We start from the raw sequence: 23523 nt of genomic DNA, 5'->3' as shown, positions 1-23523 counted from the left end.
GTTTCTAATATCTGTCATATTCTGGTGTTCAAAAATGTCGGAATTTTTCAAATATGCACAAATAATTTTAAACTTTGAATTCGTTCGTAACTTCTCAATAACAGTCTCTTGAGAATATAATTTTTTTAAGTTAACATTTCACAATTTACCTCATTCCCCTCGTCATGTAATTTAATTTTAGATAGACCATACGCTACACCATTTTCTTTCCCGAGGATATTTATTTGCCCACGTTTTAAGGGAAAATGTAATAAAGCCCTGATAATCCTTGCGACGTAGTACACGAAAAATAATATGAAAATTAATTAATCTCTGCGTATTTTGTCTTTTACCGCTGAGAGTTGGGTTATAGCTTTTTTAAAAGAGCCATCTTCCTTGCAAATACACCTATATCTATTTAGATGAGAAGTTTGACGCCAAACTGAAGCGAAGATACTATTTCAATCATATTACAAAAGAATGTTAAAAAAATTATCATGCTATAAGGGTTTGCAAGTTGTTTCATGCTTGAACCAGTTCTTTATGAAACAATACGCTTACATTTTTTACTCCGCCAATTATAATGTAATGCCACTAATCTTTGGCAACTGCTTCTTTAGATAAATTAGGAAGGTTAAAAATCTAAAATTTCTGTGGTTGGTCACTCTATAACACTTCAGGGGTCTTCCTAATTAATTAAGAATCTAAATCAAACTCTCACCCCTCATTGTCAACTTAAAACTAAAATGCAATTCATCGCTTGTAGCGTAAACAAATTTCGGAAGCACACAGGCACAAGCAAGTAAACCTTAACTTTATTCAACCGTACAATTGTAAGAGCTACATTAATATATATATATATATATATATATATAAATGTTGTATGATCTTAAATTCATTTAGTGCGAAAACAAGTTACTACTACTTGCGCAATTGCTGCAAAGTGAGTTAATTTATTTCCTAAACAATATTGATTAATTGATTATATTACCTCCTAAGTTTAATTAAATTAGAATTATTTTAAAAGAGTGAATCCATACTGGTAAGTTATATTTTGAAAGATGTTTTGAAGTAACTTGAAAGTAATATGTTAATAATGTTTTAACGGGGACTGGAATTAAATATTTATGAAGAACAAAATTTCAATTGTAAAAGGAAAAATTAAATTAGAAGCATGTAATCATTGTCATTGATCGGAAATTAGTTGACTTTTCAAGGGGAACCAACCAACTCCCGTTCAATGAACAATAATCAATAAATAAATACGTAAATACGAAGGTGTTTCGTCTTTACTCGAGTAATAAGGTTAAGCCAAACCGGCAATTCTAGTCAGGCCAAATATTTCCGCGAATAAAAGGGATTATGAACCAATGCTGATACTCGAAGAACTTATTCTTATGAAGCATTTTAGCCAATTAAATTTTGAGTGAAAAGTAATTTCTGTAGAGAAATCCGAAAAAACTCTAACCGTCCCCAACACCCTCGTGTTTATGCATTTGAGTTCTATATTATTTGTAAAAATTAAACATTGGAAATTGTCATTATGAAATAGAATTCAAAGTATAAAGTTGAAATAAACATAGAAGATTACAAAATAAGATAAATAATGTAAACTTTGTAAAAACAAATCAAAAATAATATAAAAATAATATAAAAAATATAATAAGAACAGTGAATGTACATGAAGAAAAAGAGGTCAGAAAAAGTATTAAGTAACTTACATTCTTTCTAGTGGGGAGTCGGCAAAGTGTTCTCTTCGAGTCTGACTCAGAAGTGTAGGGTGTCCGAAAAATTCTTAGCGGCAGTGGGGGCTCTGAATAATATCTGTCGGTAAGACTTGGATGAAGTAATTTATGGTAGTGGGTGGTACTCGGCATTCTTGAGGGATGTATAATGTGGAGTTCTTATTTGGGTGAAACTGTCTGTTAAGATTTTTTTTGAAAATACTAGTGAATGGAAATTGATTAATTTCGGGCTAATTGTCGTGTCGTAATGATTAAGAATTTAAGAAAGGAAAAAAGGAATTTTCACTGTCTAAGAGCTATTAGACAGACTAAAGATTATGAACTAGGCCCATTTTTTTAGTAACAACATAGTAACAGCATAAGTCTGAAGACAATTAGCTTTTTACAATATATACAACTGAGTAATTACACTATATACAAATCTTTCAACTGATAATCATCCAACTTATACCGCCTTCTCAGATTTAGGGACAAATTATCATATCCCTATCAGTTAAATGATTTAGAGTGAGTATTTAACGTCTGCTCTTTTAAGACAATGGTTAATAAATTGAATGGGTATTAGATTATTTTTGAGAATTTCAATAAGGAGCAAAATTTCGCGTTGTAAATCTATTGTATCTGTGCAGATAATTTTAATTCGTTGTATTTGATTGATTATTGTATTGTTAATTACTTTTTTGGATATGTTGGAGTTCCAATTTATTAATTTGTTAGTATTGAAATTGAAGTTTCTTGTTTTGTCAAAAAGTAAATTTTTTTGTAGTTAATGATTTGAAGATCTCTATATATTTTTGATTAAGCAGAAATTGCTTTAAACATGTTTCAAATGGCTATAGCAAGCATTTTTTCTGAAGACTACACCTTTCGGTCGGATAACCTAATTTAAATTTAGGTGAATTTATTATTTGGACTAAGTTTTTAGATGCAAGGTAAACGCTGCAACTGTTACATAGCCAAACATAATGCAAATCCAAAGATGCAAATTAGATTTTTAATTGTCACTTAAACTCACTAGAAATCTCCCAAACTAAGCGATAAAATACACTTCTCAGGCTCTATAATTTTTAACTAATAATAAATCGATCTAAAACATAATAACATAGAAGGTAGTTTTGATACTTGAGAAATGATTAAGAGTGAATGGCTCCTTTTGAGGGCATTACTAGTTTTACTCGATAAATTTTAAAACGGAACGTGGCATAGAGACTTTAAAACGTAGAAACCATTTAGACCTTAAAAACATCCCAATTATTTTAAACTTTCGTAAATAAATTTTAAAAATAAACTTGAAGAGGATGACAAACAGCTTATTCTACATTATGTCTCGGAACACTACGAACTGTGAGGACGAATAGGCGAGTCAGCTTGCAAAGATCCTGCGTATTACTGCTGCGAACAATTTCTACAGTTTTTTTGTCAAAGAAAACTCTTCTTTCATAAAAAAATCTATTATTGCATCATTATGCCCTGCTTTTCCTTCCAGACGTATCTCTTCTAAACGCTGTACGCTCTTTAGATTCTTATTAAGCCGCAATTGCTTTCACTTCCATTTTTAGCTCAAAACGGGCTATAGTCTCAAAATGGGATTTTATGCCGGTTCACTGAACAGCGTATTAATTTACAATTTGTTGTCACCAAATCTTATCGCCCTGTACTATTTTAAAGAAATTAAATAATGAGAACCTGCGTTCCTGGCACTGTAAAAAAAATAAACTGTACCTAGAGCCATCAAATTCTGAATCGTAGTCCTCCACCTGAATATGTGCACCCAGAAGCCAGAATTTTTAATTCTGAAATTTTTTTATTGTTTATTTCATATTTTATAAAACTTTAATGAATTTCTGATTAGCAAATTCAACGATTTGAAAGCAAGCAGTTGCAATACTGCTGGAAATGAAACATTTTGATCTCCAGTGCGACAGACTGTTGCCATTCGGAACAATGTAAGCTAATGATCTTTCAGTTTTAATAACAAATTTTAGTTCATTAAAAGCAATATATTCCCCGCTACTAGAAATAAAACACTTTTATCTTCCACGCGGCAGCGTGTTGCCATTCAGTAAAGCCTTAGGTGATTTCAAATTTAATCTGGAAATATACTGAGTGATAAACTCAACAATTTAAAATCAGTAAACACAATTCTAAGAATTAAGAATACCTAAGTCTTAAGAATATTCTTTTCTACTATTAATGTGACTGATTTATAAAAAAACATGAATTAAAATCATGAGATGTCTAATTAGAAATATTCAATAATTTTATGAAAGCTAGCTGGACTCATTAAAATCATTATATACTTTCTCTTATGCTAACTATTTTAAGCAGTTAGTTTGTTAAGCTATTGTATAGCGAATATAAAACTATGTCTGGCAACCTCTAACACTCTTCGAGAATCTGTGTATATGTAAGAAAGGGGAAATTCTCACCACTTTACATATCCTCTAACTGAGAGATTTCACGTTAGACAACCAAATAACAATTATATAAAATTTAAAACCACCATCCACCATCGAATGATATATAATAGACTTAAATCCATCCTTAATTATCTACATCAATAAGGTCTAACCTATGTCTTCCGTAAACTCTACTCTAAAAATGTGCTTTCGGAGATTCTCTGGCAAACTTCTGATAACATTTTTAAAATTATAAATGAATTGCCAGTTAGAAGGCCCTGAAGAGGCCGTGTGGTTAGTGTGCCGCGGCTTTATCAGTTCTGTCTATGACGCTGTTTTGGTGCCTCAGACACTTGAACTTGACCTGATTTATGAATTTTCGTAAATGATGTACAGACATCCCCTTCACAAATTTAATTACTCTACTGAAGACTTCGATATAAATCCGCTATTCTATGACTTAATTATCTTCTCATACGATCCAATAGATACTGCTGCTTTCATATTATTTGCTTTCTGATGTAAATTCTTTGTGTTTCTTTGCCTTTTGTGTTTTCCCAGTAAAAAAAGTGTTATTCAAGTTTGAAAATTTTAAAAACTGAAAAAATTTTAGGTTATTTCTTAGTCAGTAATGTAAATATATTCTTTGCCGAATTTCAGTTTTTAGCACTTTTTGTGCTACCAAACAGCAGGCGTAGAAGAAATAATTATTATTCTTCATTCTTTGAAAAGATGTATCTCACTCATTGCTGTACGTTTGTTTTAAAAGTGAACATGAAACGATGTATTTTTTAAGCAACAGCTCATCTTTGTGTGCTCTTTTATTTTGACTGAAATTAAAAACAACTTAAACAATTCTTATTTTTCGTAAGTGCAAAATGTATGATATGAACAAAACCTAATTCTAAAAGCATCCTCTCAAACAGATGCTGCTTGATCCCCAATTTTATCATTTGCTGTTATAAGGTCATCTTTGGAAAGGATTCTTGAACCATTGAAATTCCCCAGTCTTTCATCGATTGTCGAGCATCTATGGAACAAAAAAGGTCGTACAACTTACTGACTTCCATTATTATATTCATTCTTACTATTTATTTTTTCTAGTTTCTTTAATTAACACTTTTTATCAAAAGACATGCAGACAAAGATCGTGAAGCGGTTAGGACTAGACCACATTCGTTCTCCATTTCCTGTTTGCGTACTTCAACTTCACTTATCTGTCTCACAAATTTATCAATTAGCTCTATCATATTCCGATTTGATCCTCAGTATCATTTCTTCTCTTTATCGGAAACAGAGGGAAAACAAGCGTGTTTGCAAACGATCAAAAAAAGGTTCAAGGTGCAGCAACAAATTGATAAGGTATATTTAATCGCTGACTTCGTAACCATAACATCATAATATAAAAGAGAAAGGGGCCATTAAACAAAGGTAAGCACTCGATTTCATCGCTTATGTAATCGAAAGAGATTGGGATATTACGCAAAAATGATTGTGAAAACAATCCTTTTGATAGAACAATGACTTCTTAATAAATAAGGATACCTATGAAGATGAAAACTGCCCGTCGGACGTTTTTACATAAAAAATGGCGGTTCTTGTGCATACTGCCATGTTTTTCCATTATTTCATCGGCTTTCATCATTATAAAGGATACTTATAGCGAAACTAAAGATAGCATTTATCAAGGTAAGACAAGTAAGTATATTTTCATTTTTGTATGGTATTGTTCTAACGATAAGCATGGGAATTCTTTTACCATTATAACTATACATATATATAGAGAAAGATATGTAGATAAATAGATGATAACATAGTTATGCTACTAAAAATGAGCTGCAGTGTATATGACATATGTTCTTGAAGGCTTGTATAGTAATTTCCAACTGTATTATTGTGAAAACTACAAATTAGAGTTCTGGTACAACACCAAGCTGCTTTCACCTTTTAGCAAAGGCTACAAAAAATTTATCTTTTTTATTAAAACTTATGGAAATAATTATATAATAAATGTTCAATAAAATAATAAAATTTGTTATAACTTGTTATTCGTTAAATTCGTGTTGTCTTTATCATCCACTACTTGGATTACAGCAACTTGTAAAACAATTAAATAACCATTATTCAGTATGAATTTTCGAATTGTATCAAACGCAAGATAATAAACGCATGAAATCATATTTCATTTTGAACTTGACCCTATGCATAAGCAAACCTTCCAAGCACTGACAATGTTTGGGGTTAAAGTATGCCTATAAATGGTACCAGTGACAAATATACTGCGCTCAAGGACCAAAATATTATTGATTTGCAATTAAATTTGATTGTCATGCAAAGAAAAAATCCAAGTGCAAATCATAATATATATTTGATGTTACATTTATTTCAGTATAATTTCATGTTTCATTTTTTGCTGTTTCTGGGATATGTAGCGTTATAGATTAATATAGTTATTTCGACAGAAGAATGTTGATGAATTTGGTTTTAATGAATATGAATACGATTTAGGAAGTGATTGTTTTTCTAGTATCAAATTATGATTCTTATGACATTTTATAAGGTATTTCTCCCGCCTTCTTCGCATGCCTTCGTGGTGTGGTAGTCTGAACGCTGGGCGCGTATTCCAGAGATCCGCGGTTCGATTCGCGGCGAAGGCTTTGCCTATTTTTCATTTTTCCCGCTTCCAAAAAATCCCAATGACTCTACAAGTTTTGACAAGAGAGTTTATTTTCATTTTATTTTGCAAAGAAAAAAACCCTCTTGTCTGCTTCACTGATAAATTTATAAGACAAACAATTTCTTAATGTGAAATTTGACGATCATGAACTATAATGAATCTTGTTACTTCAGAAAATGGTCATTTTTTCCATTTTTAATGTTCCCATACATTATTTATACATCCCATAACTATTCTCATTCATAACGTTTATTTTTTATAACAATATTAAAATAATTTTTAAAATATGTTGCCTTATAAATTTTGTATGTAAGTTTTGCTTTCAAAATATCCAATTCGCTGTTAAGTTTCGTGAATAAAACGATTCGAGCACACTAGTTTTTGAGAAAGCATTGCAGGAATTTGCTAATTGGTTAAAATCATCGTTGTGTGTTTTGAACTTACAAATTCTCTCACAACCCAAACGGCGAATTCACATTAAGAAAGAACAAGTAGACAAGTATCAGTTTTGATAAAATAATAAGTACGTGCACTTAAATTTTATTTTTAACTTAAGCGTTTAAACTCAAATTTCGTTTTAAACTCAGACATTTATGAATTAAATTAAAGGGCAGATGTTTCATCATTTCAAAACACTAAAAATTACCTTGAGAAAGAAACATTTCAGCAATGCAATAAATGAATAACATATTGTGTGCAGCTCACAGAAATGAGGTTTGAGCTATCACTATGATTGCATAACATCATAATTAGTATCACATGAAATAAATTTTTATTATTTTAGTATGTTTTGCTACTGCTGGGAAAATTTATATTCTATACTCATTGCAACATTCCATCATTAAAATGTATTCTAAATAGTTTAATGCCGTTAATGGGCTAAAGCAGTGGTCTTTAAACTAGGTTCATCGTGCTAAACCCTAGGGTTCTGTGAAATAAAGGGGAAATTCTTTCAATATATCAACAGATTCGACGTTAAAATATATATTTAAGCAAGAAAATCTCCTAAATATTTGGCTGTAGATTTATGTAGAAGTTTCTCATACAGCTATGAACATTTTAATGCCATTCAGAAAACCGTATTAATAGAAGATCTTTTTCAACAGATGTGGCAATAAAAACAAAATATTGAAACAAGTTAAATGCAGAATATGGATTGCGACTGCAGGCAACATCAATACAGCTGGACTTCGAACGGTTTGTAAAAAATGCATGCGCAATCTTGTCACTAAACCTAATGCAAGGATAGGTGACACCTGAAGCATGAGTTAATGCTATTCATAAATAATTTACATTACTTTTATGTTAAAAATTTTAAAATATAAATGCAGTGCATTTTTAATTGTCTTTACACAAAATACTTATAACATATTGGCCAATTTTAAGTATTACTTTTTAAGATATATTTTTCTAATTGTCGGATGAGGTTACCCGAAAATGCCTTACATTTCTAAACGTTCTGTGACTCGACCAAGTTTGAAGACCACTGAACTACAAGGAATAAGATATTCTGCTAATATTTTAAGCATTAACTCTTTTACGTATATTTTTCTTAACATTTAAAAGCATTAAAAAAACTTCATTTTTGAAAACGTGTGCTTTTGAATATAGTTGAAGTTTCGCGAAAGGATCTATCTCTGGTTCCGCAAAAAAAGAGCGAACTGGTTTTTACAACCGTAGATGCAGACGATAGGTCAAAAGAAGTTTTAGTTTTCTCTTGATTCTTGTAAGTTCATTAAATTTAAGGTTTTACGCTATATTTTAATCATCTTCACAGTAATGTTCTTGTGATGCATGAAGAAATTCGAAATAAAATGCATTGATATATAGTAATTCCAAATTTAAACCATGGATAGAGAAGCGATACGAAAAGCTAGCCCTCACGTACGAGGGATCATTACGGAGCATGCGCAAGCTACCTCTGAAGTTCTTTTATGACAATGCACTGATCCGCTGTCCGTAGCTAAGCATATCGTCTCTATCACCTGCCTACCACATTTTCTGAGGTAATACGTTTTCAAAAGAAACAAAAAATAATTACGGATCATCTATTCTATGTATTCTCATTTGTACAAATATTAAATGTTGCACTCATTTTTCCAAAGGGAAATATTTATACATTTTTTCAAAATGATTAGGCAGATTTAATGTGTTTGGCTAACTGAATGTTCTTCTGATTTAATGTGTTTGTTTGGCTAACTGATTTAATGGGTTTGGCTAACTAAATATTCATAGCGTTTTTTAATACGACTGCTACTGAAGGAACCGATATTTCAGGAAACACGAAAAAATACCATTACTGAAAATTTGTGTACGACGAGCACTTGCACTATCCGTGGGAGGTTATCTCCTAGAGGATTCGTAATTTTTCTTCATATTTTTTCCTGTACAAATCAAGAGAAGCCATTGATTCCATCGATTAGACATGAAAAATAAACATATCACCTGCGGCATATTACCTAGCGAAGGAATGATGGCTGTCGATTTTCATGCATTGATAAACATATCTGTTTCAGGTTACCTTATATGTACGATTTTGATGAGATTCCGTTTGCTCAGCAGTATCGTAAACTCGTGATGACACAAATTAAAAGACTGCTTCATGAAATAACATTAAATTATCAGCATAATCCAAGTAATTCACTTCTTACAGATGAAATAATAAAATGCATATTAAAATAGGGAGGTATGCCTATTGTAATATGTATTTATTATTGCTAGTGGAGCCTATTGGAGTGAAAAGTTACATTTACAGTAAGTTAAGATATCAATTTATGATAAATATAACATGTTAATTAATTAACATCTTATGTAACATGTTTAATTTTCTTATGTCAGTGTTTATATAAGGAGTTGCTGATCTCGTAATAATGTAAGAAAATAATTTTCGACAATCATTGTGTATACTTTTATACAACTATTAATTAAATTTTCCTAAACCCAGGCTAGAATATCCTCAAATAGTCAGGCTGCTTGGATGTTTCCATGTTTTTCTCCAGTCTGAGCTCTGGGTTTGGTTATTAGAATATGGCAAAGCACATGAGGGCTATTTGCCTAAGGGAAAGTGATTTTGTGAAAGCCTTCCTAAGGGAATGTGGCTTGTATCCGCATTACACATGGGGAAACCATGAAAACCAATCATGTAGCCAGCCTTTTCGCCTGAGATCGAAGCCCGATCGAACTCACAAATTTCAACAGTTTGAATCCCTCTGCCACTGGTGAGGCCTAAATCGAACTAGAGGCACTTAAGTAGATGGCTTCTTGTGCTTTGCTGTGTTCGACTAAAGACACAGAAACAGATGATAGTGGAAAATGTGTTATTTGAATGTTTTAAACCGCAGCAGACGAAATATGGGCTTTCACCTTGATCACATTTTTGTCTACTCTACATATTACGACCAAACGACTGTGAAAAAGAGGGCCAAGCCGCCAAATGTCAACAGAACACAAGCAAGAGCAGAAATATAACATATCTGATATGAAAAGTGGGTTCAAAACTGGTTGAGGTATGGTTCCCAAATTTATTGCTGGTTGCTGTTAAAAATGTTTCGGTTCCAATCGAAAACTTTCTTATTCACCGAAGGGCATCATTAGCATTATGGAAGAATCACATGACGTGGATTAATTTTGAAATGACTCACTTAACAGAGACTTCTTATAAGCAGTGACTACTTTTAGAACAGAAAGTGAATATATATATATGATGATGATGGGGGAATGTTGTAGACATAAGACATGAAATACTGAAGCATGAAACAGTAATTCCATACCTAAAATATTTAATAAATTTGGGAATAAATTTGGGAATCGTCTCTATCACCTGCCTACCACGTTTTCTGAGATAATAAGTTTTCAGATGAAACAAAAAATAATTACGGATCTATTCTATGTATTCTCATTTGTACAAACATTAAATGTTGCACTCATTGTTCCAAAGGGAAATATTTATATATTTTTTCAAAATGATTAGGCAGATTTAATGTGTTTGGCTAACTGAATGTTCTTCTGATTTAATGTGTTTGTTTGGCTAACTGATTTAATGGGTTTGGTTAACTAAATATTCATAACATTTTTTTATTTATTTTTATGACATGTATCAAGTTAAAAAAATATCCATGGCGTGATCACTTCATCTGACTTTTATAAGTTTATCAGAGAATATTATGCATTATTGTACCCATTAGACTTCATATTAAGTTATTAGTTGTCGTGTTCAAAATACAATTAACCCTATCGTAACGGTCACCTTTCTAAGACGACTACTACTGAAAGGGACCGATATTTAAGGAAACACGAATAAATACCATTACTGAAAATTTGTGTAAGACGACCACTTGCACTATCCATGGGAGGCCATCTCCTAGAAGATTCGTAATTTTTCTTCAAATTTTTTCCTGTAAAAATCAGGAGAAGCCATAAAAACAAAATATTGAAACAAGTTAAATGCAGAATATGATTGCGACCGCAGGCAACATCAATACAGCTGGACTTCGAACGATTTGTAAAAAATGCATGCGCAACCTTGTCACTAAATATAACGCAAGGATAGGTGACACCTAAAACACGAGTCAATACTATTCATAAATAATTTACATTAATTTTATGTTAAAATTTCCCTATTTTATGTTTCGAAGGGCAAAATTGTATGTTTAAGTCGTGGCAGATTTATTATTAATTTGATTTTAATTGGTATTTGTGACCACAGTTCGCTTGGCGCACTAATCATGCTGGTTCCAATACATAACTTTTACTTTTTTAAGTATATTGGGGCTCCGATTTATAAATTTAATAGCATAAAAATTAAATGCTCTCCTTTTAGCAGAAAGTCAAATTTCTTTAAGATTATGAATATTAAGATCCAGGTAGCCTATTACTGTTTGATTTTTATTAGTTTTATTAAGTTTTAAACAGTCGTGGTAGGTGTTGCTATTTTCTGTGAGATTATAATTGTTGAAACTAATAATGTCATCAATATATCTGAAAGTGTGTTCAAATTTAGTGAAATCATTATCAGAAAGGCTCTTAAGAAACTTAAATTCTTTAGAAAACAAAAATAAGATACAAAGATGAGTTGAATAGGAGCTTTCCATTGGAATACCATGTGTTTGGAGGAAAAGAAATTCTGAATCTTTGATATAGTTGTAAGTTGCTGATCTTAAGTTTTACTAACGTTACTATCATCTCTTATTTTACACTTCTGGCTAGAATAAACGCGTTAACTTGTTTATGCAAATTGTTTTTGCTAACGCTTAAGTATTTAAGTTGGGTTTTTTTGCCAAGAGCAGAGTTAGATGGAAAGAAAGTGAGCCGCCTTGCCACTGCATTTCACGCGAGCTTGCCATCAGTTGCTGTCTGCCTTTAAGTCCAGAGGTTTTATTTCTCTGGAAAGTTAAAGACGCACTGTAGTTTTCCGCAGTTTGCGTACTACATACGTAATAATTTAAAAGGTCATTCTTAGTGTTAGTCATTTGTAGTAATTGTGTAAAGTATTCAAAGTTAGATTTTATTTTTTCATAATTGTGGAAAGTATTCAACGTTAGATTTTATTTAAATTTTAGTTAGTCAGTAGTTCTCATATTTTTTACGTTCAGACCACAAGTGGTTGGTCTTTGTATCCCGAGGTGCGGGAGTGCCTGTAATATCGTAGAAAATAAAGGGTAATTTAACCCTTCTCATCTTGACATCCTTGCTACACTCCATAGGACATAGTTTGTAGTCAAACTCACTGTCTAGTCAGGACACGTCATGTTCGCCAAGCAGATTAGAAGGAACAGTAGTCCTGATATAGTTATTGTAAAGTGAAAAATGTAGAAATTCCTTCCATTTCTGCAAATCCAGAATAGTAAGTATTTCAAGAAATAATGTTGTTAGCTCCAGAAGACTTTCGTAAATTTCTTTGAATGGTAGTGACGTGTAGAGATTTTCAGTATTGCAGTTTATATTGTAAACTTGAAGATCTTTAAATCAAGATGTAAATAACCCTACAGTAGTTTTTATCTGCTTTATTTTTATCAAATACTATATTATAGATGGATTTAAGAATAGTGGTAAAATATTATCAAAATTATTCTAGAAGTTTCTACTGCTGTTAGCTATAAATCTAAATTTGACAGGATTTTTCTGAAATTTAGATAAAGCATAAAGATTGGCAAATCTATCGTTTGCAGTGAACAAAGAAATTTTTCATTTTTTGTGAAAGGCAGAAACTTTCTTAATAATAGTTCTTTCTTTATTTTTGATGATACTATAGGCAGCAGAATTTTTCAGCTCAGTTTCAGTAAGCGAATTATAGAACTTTTATCACAAAATACCGAAATTTTTGCTAGCTTTATCAGTTTGGTTGCTGTTTTAATTGCGTAAACTTCAGAAGTAAATTTTTTCAGTTTTTAATTCCTTTAAATCGTTTAATGAATTCAATTTCCTTTTTTACTTCGATTAATAATTTCATTCTTGCAATCCTTAAATAGATGAGAAGGCAAAGTTGAGAAAAAGTTGAGAACTTGCTTTAATTATGGAATTATCAATATCTATAGAAATGTTTTCAATGCAATGTAATTTAGAAATGCATTTAATTAGTTTAAATTTTGTTCCTTTTTTCATAAACTGTTATTTCCTGATCTTGAACAATATCAGGATTGTAATAATGTGCTTCTGATTTTCGTCAACAAATTTCACCTAATTACAAAATCAAGTGCCAGGAAAATCTTCTTCGTGATGTTTCCTAAGATAACTACTTGGTTTATTGTTGTACTTGAAACATACAGAAATTTTAGAAGTAATTGCTAGAAATTTTCATTGAATTTGTTGAAATATTTATGAAGCTGAATATCACAAAATTTCTAAGGAGAAAGTTAATAGTACAGAAAATATTTTATATTTAGAAGTAGTACACTTAAATCTGAATTTGGTGAAATCAAGAATCAAATATTTGATGAGATTCTTTCCTGTAAATTTATTTTTTATGAAACTTTGAATGATATTTAGATGTCTTTGAAGTCCTGAATGAAGGAAGTTTAGGATATCTTTCTTGAAATTTCTTTCTTCAAATAAATCTTGAAATTTTGGATTGTAATAAATTAGTCTTTATAGAAGTTTTAACTTTTTCCTCTTTCCTCTGATACCTCTTTCTCTGTTCTTGTTAAAGAGACTGAACTGTTCGTAAATTGTAGCATAAAAGTCAAATTTATTATTTATAGAAGAATTTAATCCATATGGATAAAGCGTTCTGAATTGCAAAACCTACAGAGATTCCTTAAAGAGTCTATTTTTAAGATTAGGTGCTACGTCTAAAATCTTTATATCAATATTATTAAAATCCTGAAAACAAAGATGTTCAATCTCCTTGGTAGTGGAATAAATACTACTTTTTTTACGTTGTTCGCAAATTTCTTAATGTGGAATCTGGGGTTGTTAATTCTAATGTTAAGATTACTTTAGGTCTGTCCGATGTAAACTAGACTTCAGGTATTACATTTAATAGAATAAATGCAGTTACAAGTTTTTCAGAGCGATTGTTGCTTAGTAGCAGAAGGGTTAATTGGAGTATCATTATGTCTACAAATCAATCAGTTGGAACTCTTATATTCCCTTATTTCAATATTTTTATATGATTTAAAATTATATTCATAAATTATTTTCATTAAACGCATAGCGAATTTAACTTCGATTAAATCTCTTAAAAGTAAGATTAAGCATTTTAACTAAAGTCTTTAGAGGGATGAGCTTTATGGACGGATGAGCTTTCAAAAGTGTTAATCAAGAAATGAATGTGGTTATTCCAATTTCATTGGAACCATTAACTCGTGGCAACCTTGAGTGTCACACTTTTATCTGCGTTATCTACCGGAATCTTTTAGTACGTATGAATGCTGCACTTTCTCAAAAATTGTCAAAACTAGCCCTCGTATCATTTGGATAGCTGGAGGCATAAGTAACCTGCTACTGATAAGCACCATATGTTTGTAAGAGCTCATGTTGTAGTACGCAAACGGTAGGCACATGATTTCATTTTTTGTTAATTGAACTGCCCCAGTTCAATTAATGAGTCCCAGCTTTTGAATTTCGAACTAATTCTTAGGTTTTAAATTTCGAACAATTGAAATCTGGGCAATTATCCCAATATTGCTGAATTGTGTTAAGACACTGCACTTAAAATTTTAACAATTTTAACTACGTTCTTCATTTATTAATATTGATTTGTATTTGTTTAATAAATAGAGGTATACTTTTAAAACTATGTTCTTAATTTTTTCATTTCAAATTTTTTAAATTACAAATTTTGAATCCTTTCTATAATAGGGAAACACGCGACAAACAATTACCTATAGAAAAATATATGCTACAACTTCATACTTCGAGCGAGAAAATATATTTTCACTCATTGGCTCATTTCAACTGTGGTAAAATAGTAGCCACGCAGTCTATACAGTAGTTTTTGATGCTGACTGCACTATCGATGCGCCTGGGTTTGAATCTCGGAGAAGGTAGGAATGTTTTAAGCATATAGAGTCTGTTCACAAGAGCGCACTGAAAATCCACTGCGAGGCGAAAGTCTCCTTGAGAGATTCTGGTAGGAGAAGAGGGATGGGAAACGGTTACAGCCGAAAACATCGCAGACGAAAATGTCGCGGAGAAAACAACGCAAGGCGAAAACGTCGTGCTACAAAACATCGTGGGAGAAAACATCGCAAAGAGAAAACATCGCAGTTCTAAAACATCGTGGTACAAAACATCGTCGTCAAAAATAAAGCGGTTCAAAAACATCGCAGTTTAAAAACATCGTCGTCGAAAATATCGTGGTAAAAAATAAAGTATCCACAAATCATCGCATGATGATAACATCGCAGACATGCTTTTTTCAGGCATGCTTTAATAAGTGTAAATGGATATTCCCATAATGATTTGTGAGCGCAAGATGGAAAGAAGGATAATTTTTACTTTCATATTTTTTATTAATTAATAAATTTTTGCTGAGAAAATAAAAAGGAAACTTAAGCATAAAAAATTAATGCAACTTATAGCACTTAATAGAATTTTAAACCGACATAGTTAACTAACAAAGGCCATTAATAAATCATTTTTATAAAGTTTTTACTGGTAATATTTCATGAAAAGCATAATCTATAAGTTACATTTAATTTTCTATGCTTAAGTTTCCTTCTTGCGTTTTCAGCAAAAATTTATTAGTTAATAAAATATGTGAAAGTAAAATTTATCCTTCTTTACATCTTGCGCTCACAAATCATTATGGGAATATCCATTTACAATTATTAAAACCTGAAAAAAGCATGTCTGCGATGTTATCGTCATGCGATGATTTGTAGATACTTTATTTTTTACCACGATATTTTCGACGACGATGTTTTTAAACTGCGATGTTTTTGAACCGCTTTATTTTCGACGACGATGTTTTGTACCACGATGTTTTAGAACTGCGATGTTTTCTCTTTGCGATGTTTTCTCCCACGATGTTTTGTAGCACGACGTTTTCACCTTGCGTTGTTTTCTCCGCGACGTTTTCGTCCACGATGTTTTTGCCGCGATGTTATCGGCGGACACCATGGGAAACACTAGGCTCATCCCCGGAGTGTTTTTCCTCAAAACTGGGAAGGAGTTATATAGTTAGTGAAGTAGGACTATACTCCTACAAGCAATGGTGAAATTCTGGTGTCTCTAACACTGATTGATATCTTTACTAAAATTGTTTCTAGATATATCTCTCTGAGGTTAGTTATTTCAATATACAGAGAAGGAAACAGACACTTTTAAAACCTTTTATTCACAATACTTACTTCGAAAACAAAAGCACTGTTACCAGGAGTAAGAATAACACATTTAACTTGTCGTTGGCCAACATGCAACATTGATGTATTGACATATATATCTCTATGAAAAAAAAAAAAAAAAAAAAACACTTATGTATATCCTTTTTTTTATTGTAAAAACCTCTAATTTTTGTTTTTAGAATTGACGTATTACATATATGTTCATTGTATCTTTCAAATGATAATGACAAGATACGCGAAACCTATCTACCTAAGGAAAAGGGTATCTGTTGAACAGAGCTGTCTAACAGAAACTGGCTTCGTCCTGCATTTACACAATTATTCTCTTTTATAAATAAACCCTTCCTGTAAAGTATCCAGAAGCAAAGCTAACTTTTGAAGATTTTTCTTACACATTACAAAATTGTTTATTAGTTCATTGCTTTTTTAATGTTTTTTCAGTAGCATTATTAAGTTTCTTAACTGACAAGCAAAAAAATAAAATAATAACCTTAGGACATTGATTAATTTAAGTTTATTAATGACTTTGTTAAAAAGAAATTAATTTAATTACTCTCTTTACTCTCTTTTCGTCATTCTGTAGTTTTGGCTTTCCAGATTGCATACATGTATTTTCTTTGCATAAGAGCCGCACTACTCGCTTTCGAGAGACGTGTTATGCCCCTCTGCAATATAGCTTTGCTGAACAATAGATCTCGAAAACATGTATGAGTGGTGAATAACATAAAGATAAGAAAATTCGTGAGCTATCACCTCACACGTTGCAAATATAAAGGCCAAAACTGTAAAGCCGTTAAGTGGTGTAAGATGGCATGATTTAACGTTACAGACGTTATTAATAACTTACCCAGTGTCTCTACTTGACATTACAAAAGCCGTAATTTCACGATTAACGTCAGAGGATTTTAGTGATTTGCACTGTATTTGTCAATAAAACCGCTCGATTTCAAGTTGCTCAACGATTTACGATCCTGTTATTCCTCTGATATCGTCTTCAACCATCACGAATCAGAGGATTTAAAATACAACAGAAAAACTAAGGGCATGACTGATTCGGTCTGCAAAATGCACAAATTACAGCAAGTATACAGAACGCTCTGAAATTATCAACGAGGGAGAACTCTCAAACATTTAAACATCCCATTGATTTAAAAAAAAAAAAAAAAAAAGTATTAATAAAACTGAGGATTATGTGTTTACTGATGTAAAGCTGCAACATGTAGTAAGAAAGAAATGATATAGAAATACACTAACGTTACTTAACATATTTGTTAAATATATGCAATAAAATATAAATCATAATATAAAATAGTAAAACGCTGGACTACAAGAAAACACAACTAAAAACAAAGAAAGAATGCAACTGCCTGTAGAATGAACTTAACGCAAATACCTCTTATTAAAAAGGATTGTATTTCTTCAGAAGATATATCTGTTATATGCACGGCACTTGGATATTTAAAAGATTTCAGTGTACTCTTTCAATACAATAAAACCTTAAAAGATGGAGTATTGCTTATAGAAGTGCTGAACAAGGATATATCTGATCTTTATATTATGACGCAAGAAAGTTCAATAACGTATTATGAGTACCGGAAACGAGCTGAATATTTTTGAACTAAATGATTTAAGAATTATGTAAAGCAAATTTATGTTAAATATTAATAAGAAGGTATCGATATATCAAGAGCAGACTTCAATTTAAATCAAATCGAACTTTTGTGTAATTAGAATCCGTGATTTTGGTTCTGAAACCTTGTTTATACTTGTAAAATAAAAAACATATTTGTAAAATTAACAATAAGACAAAAAAAAATCTGCCAGCTTTCAGATTTTATATTACGCCCAATATGGCGCTTTTTAACGTTTTGCGTGTTACCTTTGTTTATTAAATATCATGTTCTTCGCACTTAAACCATAAAATTCAATTCAACAGCAATATTACAAAATATTAAAAAGAGCATATCTTTAGAATTTCCTATACACAGTCTTGCGCATTGGAGATAGTTTTTTTTTCTTTCGGACAGTGTTGCCATTGCTCGCTTTGAAATCGTTGAGTTCATTCGGATGGAGACATACGTTATTCAAAATTTGATGGCTCTAGATTTCTAGACCGTTGTTTTATCAAAATGCGAGAAACATACATACATTTATGCACATTATTCATTATTTAATTTCTTTAAATATAATATAGGGCTATAAAATTTCGTGGCAACAATTTCAAAAGGGATTCGCCATTTATAATGAATAAACGCAAAATGCCAAAACGAAATTAATAACCCTTCTGGGCTAACGCTCTTTGGGATAATTATATTTGCAAAATTAAAAGTAACCCAAAAACAATAAAACATAAAACTAATAGCCAACCTTTTCAATGCTTTTTTCATATTCTTAGTCTTAATGCAATCTTTAAGTTTATTTGTATGCAGTTGTTTGCGTTATGATTATATTGTATGCTACATATTACAGGGTGTTCGGGATAAATTTGACAGTTTCGTAAGGAAAAAGAAAATCCGCTTGTATGAGTAGTAGCGAAGGTCTTCATTAAGCTTCATAGTAGAGGCTGCAACATTCATTACACGTGACAAAGCCCGAATTCCAATGCCAGGGTTCTTCAACATCTGTTCCTGCAGATTTGCGAGGAATTCTGCTGTACGAACGCAATCAAATCGTCTGCTAGGGATCTTTATTCTTGCTACATCCTCGTAGTCACCATTGCAAATCTCTAGTTCATGCCTGATTGTTTTTACTGTGTTCAGGGAGCATTGGGTAGCAGTCATAATATCCTTATTTTGATGGCCGGCACGAATCATCATAATGCAAGTGGTTCAGGTTCCAGTCATCCATCCTTTCTAACATCTTGTATATGAATGAAGAAGGATCCAAACTTTTAAATGACGAGTAGTGTGTGTCAATACCTCCAACCCACTGAAAAATATAATCAATTAATTATAAATATGTCAGATTTATCCCGAACACCCTGTATATTTCGAGAAAAATGTAAAGGGGGGTTGATGAAGAAAACCATTCTATTAAAAGGTATCGATGCAAGAAAAAGTTGGGGAACCTTCTATTCTAAATAGGCAACTCTTTTTTACTACTTCTAATTTATGTATGAATAACCGAAATAGTGTTCCTTGCTTAGTAGTTTTTTTAAACTTTTAATTCATATAACACGCCTACATGCATCAAACTCATACAGGAAATTATGGCATACCAAATATAATCAAGCCTCTAGGTTTATTCCGGTTTAGAGACTCAGCTGCCATATGTCTAATTATGCAGATAGCGTATGGTTTTGTACCTGTATGACTAGAGTAGGCTTCATAAATTACCGTACTCTTTCTAGTCTATAGTCTGTTACTTTAAAATAGGGACGTCGTTATTTTTCGCCACTCGATTTGACTCGTAACCATGGGAACTACAGCTGCGGAAAAAAATCGACTTTTTTTTTCGCGTCATTTCGTTTAGAGTGCTCCATAAAAAACTCGCGAAGGCTGTTTTGAACTACAGTCTTGGATGACGTGGAGAAAACTAATGCTTTGCCGTGATGATGATACGAGTTACGATCGCAAATGCCAAGGAGGGTGGCAATGACCTGGAAATGAGCATTATAAAATAACAGACTGCAGCATGTCGCTTCATAGAAAAATATGAAGTTACACAAATGAAATAATAAATGCAAGCGCGTGAAAGAAGAAGAACGAGTATTATTGCATGAAATTATGTGAATCGTATATTGGTACTTCACCAACCTATTATTTCTTTTTATTCTCTGTAAATCAAAAATCTGTATTAATAGTATTATTATTGCATTCTAATGTATAATAAAATATACCAAGAGCATAAATATGGAACTTACAGAATATAAGAAAGTACCGAATCTTTTACTAAGAGCAAAAGAAAAGAAATATGTCATGTTAAATGCAAGGGCTTTATAGGTTAAGAGGGATTAACAGTTTATGCATATGTGTTTAAAAAGTTGCATTAGATTAAATTACCAAGAAGAAAATCAGTCACAACTCTTCAAGCGCTTGCTGCAAGTTTTACGTGTATTACCTCGATTTTTATAACTAACTATCCTTCTTTTATTAAGTAAGTTGTGATTATAATTAATCCAGAATTCGATTGCATGCTTTTTAATGTGTTATTGGATTATATGCGGCTTTTCGTTTCACAAGAAATATCAGCTGTGTAAATGCTTAACGTAAGTAAATGAACTTCAGTATTTTCCTTTCACATCTTTTACGTTTTTTATTTTATCTTATTAGAATTTCCAGTTACAAAATATTATGGAAAAAAGTTATGGAATTTGCAATATACGTATTTTTCTCAAATAAAAAATTAATAAATGAAGCTTGAAAACTTCCGATTACAATACACGACCAACTATAGGAAAAAAGTATCGTTAAACATTTTTAAAAATCAAATACGTAAAAAAGTCTAAAATATAAAGGAATCATATAAATATTTAGCTTTCCTTCTAAGAGTAATATTTATATTTGGCAATTTATAAAACTAGATCTGAATTGTTTAATACAATGAAACTATACTCAAAAGTAATTTCAATTTTAAAAGTTTCAGCATTTTCTTCTGCATTTCTCTTTGAACGCAAAGTGATATAAAAAGAAAAATATAAAATATTAAGAAAATGTCTATTTGCCATTGAAACAGAACTAAAGGAATGAAAGTGTATAAAGATAATGTAATTATAAAACCTCATCAGAATCATTAGATTTTATTTTTAATGCAGATAAAAGTATGCACAAAAAAGACCAAAACTCTTTTTAAACTCTTCTAAGACTCAAAGGCTAAAAAGCACCGAAGTGTGTTTTTTACAACCTTCATCGTATAAAACAACACTTGTTCCAAAATCGAGTAATGCCGCATTCAGCTACGATTTTTTTGTAAAAGGATAAAATTCCTATTTATCATTAAATGGAAATCAAGTCTATTAATAGAAACTGCGATTTTTATCGAAAGAGAACAATAACCCCTCTTCGAAGTGTTTAAAAAATTTAAACTGTTTCTCTTTTTCAATTTTGTTAATTAACACTTTCTTTTACTTTCTTCTGTGATAGCTTAAGAATATAAAAACAAGCTTATCTCACTTTTACTAAATAACTGACTTGAGAGAAAAGGTCATTTTTCTGTGTTGCAAATTTTAAATGTTTTAAAACTGCGATATATCGAGTGATTTCTAGCATTCTCTTATTGAGTTTATAGGATTCTATGAAACTCATCTTGATAAACTTTGATAAAGAGTAGCGTTCTTTAAGAAAGCAGCTGAAATTCATGTCAGTCACCATTTTTAGGCAAAATATATTGAATTAATTCTTTTCTTTTTTAACAAGCTGATATATTATAAACCATTACTTTAGAATAGACACTTTAAAGCCAATTTCCCCCTCAAGCTGTGACTCATAACCATAGCCGTACCAAGATATGTTTTCACCTGAGGCAAAAAGGTAAATGCGCGCCCCTATATATATATAGTTACATTTGTATTAAACAAAAGTAAATGTATTAAATCAAAATATCATAATTTTATAACATAATTATACCATAAATCTTAAAGTATTTTTCAATCGTAGTTTTATAAATTCAAAAAAATAATATAGCTAATTATTTATAACTTTCAAATTAAAATGTTAAAAAATTCTTTTTTGATAAATAAGAAATAACATCGAAATGCGCATTGCATTAAGTTCCAGGTTTTCTTGCAATTCTTCCTATTGTTTTATTAATTTAAGTTTGCCGAAGCTTATTTCCCCTAATAATTACTGACAAATTTAAAAACATAATTAAAGTAATTTTCGAGTTCATATAGCCAATTTGGCGCCCCTTCTAGTGATTCACCTGAGGCAAATGCCTCACTTGCCTAACTTTTGTCCCGGCTTTGTTCATAACCCTGATAACGCTTGCTGGGGAAGTGGGGGAAAAGACTGAAACTTCTAATTTATATATTTTAGTTCCCTCTGTGTAATGATGACGATAGACGTTACGATCATAAACGAGGGGAGCGTATCTATGACCATGAAGTGCTCATTTTTAAGTAACAGACTATAACTATAAAAACTATAAAGTAAAAGACAATAACTATAGTAATTAACGCGTTAATAAGCCATAGCATTAAACTTCGTCCTTTGCGTATTCTGGCAAACTATCCGAACAAGATATAATAATGGTTTTTTTGTGTCAGATGTAGATTGGTGTTTCAGATGTATATTGGTGTTTTAGATGTAGATTGTGTAGATGTGGTTGTTTTGTTTCAGATTTGTTAGTAGCAGGAAAGTCTAAAATTATTTGGCAGATTTGTTTATCTTAAGTACAAATTGTTCTTTTATGTTTGTTCTTATATATTAATTGTCTTCCACACATTTATTATATTCCTGAATTTATATCAGTTGTCATTTTCAGGTCGTAGTCTGCTTCAATTTTCCAATGACAGCTTGATAAAATGTATACCTTCAGGTATAGATTCCTTTCCGGACGACTTTATGACTCAAGAACAGAGATTGAAAGGAGGTGTTATCATCCACTGCATCATTCTTCTGTATACCTGCGCAATGATAGCCGTTGTTTGCGATGATTTCTTTATACCGTCTCTTGAAATTATTTCAGACCGTAAGTATAAGAAATAATTGTATCTTTGCTAAACTTTTCATTTTAAATAAAGCTTATAATTTTAGTCATTTAGAACAATGTAATGATTAATATTTCACTATTTTCCTAATGTTTAATAGTTTATGAATAAAAATTAAATTAAAAAAATACTCAATAAATTTTTCTCGCCATTGGAGTCTTTTTTTTTTTTTTTTTTACCTTCGACGCGTTTATCCGAGAATTTTGGGAATGCAGCAGTATGATTGCAATGATTTATTCCGATAAACGCTTTAGAATATGGTAACCTATAGTATATATACTATCAACTATCA

General features: G+C 31.3%; 1 protein-coding gene across 6 annotated transcripts in view; it reads left to right on the top strand.

Moving 5' to 3' along the window:
* The window catches only part of LOC118184247 (sodium/potassium/calcium exchanger 5-like), a 127733-nt gene that overhangs the window by 38989 nt on the left and 65221 nt on the right, over positions 1-23523 (top strand). For 2 of the 6 annotated variants that reach the window (XM_035353891.2, XM_035353889.2), the window contains exons 1-2: positions 5508-5821; positions 23006-23212. In XM_035353891.2, coding sequence (XP_035209782.2) covers positions 5671-5821; positions 23006-23212 — 358 coding nt within the window. In that variant the 5' untranslated portion in view covers positions 5508-5670. Of the gene's footprint in view, positions 1-5476; positions 5822-23005; positions 23213-23523 lie in introns of those variants that run through there. The other 4 variants (XM_085815421.1, XM_085815422.1, XM_035353890.2 and 1 more) reach the window with 4 other exon arrangements.

This window comes from Stegodyphus dumicola, chromosome 4 (assembly GCF_044657685.1).
Source record: "Stegodyphus dumicola isolate Sdum_Otavi_A_Nest chromosome 4, ASM4465768v1".
Taxonomy (NCBI): Eukaryota; Metazoa; Arthropoda; class Arachnida; order Araneae; family Eresidae; genus Stegodyphus; species Stegodyphus dumicola.
Note: the sequence above shows the minus strand (reverse complement) of the source record. Positions and strands in the feature narration are given on the sequence as shown.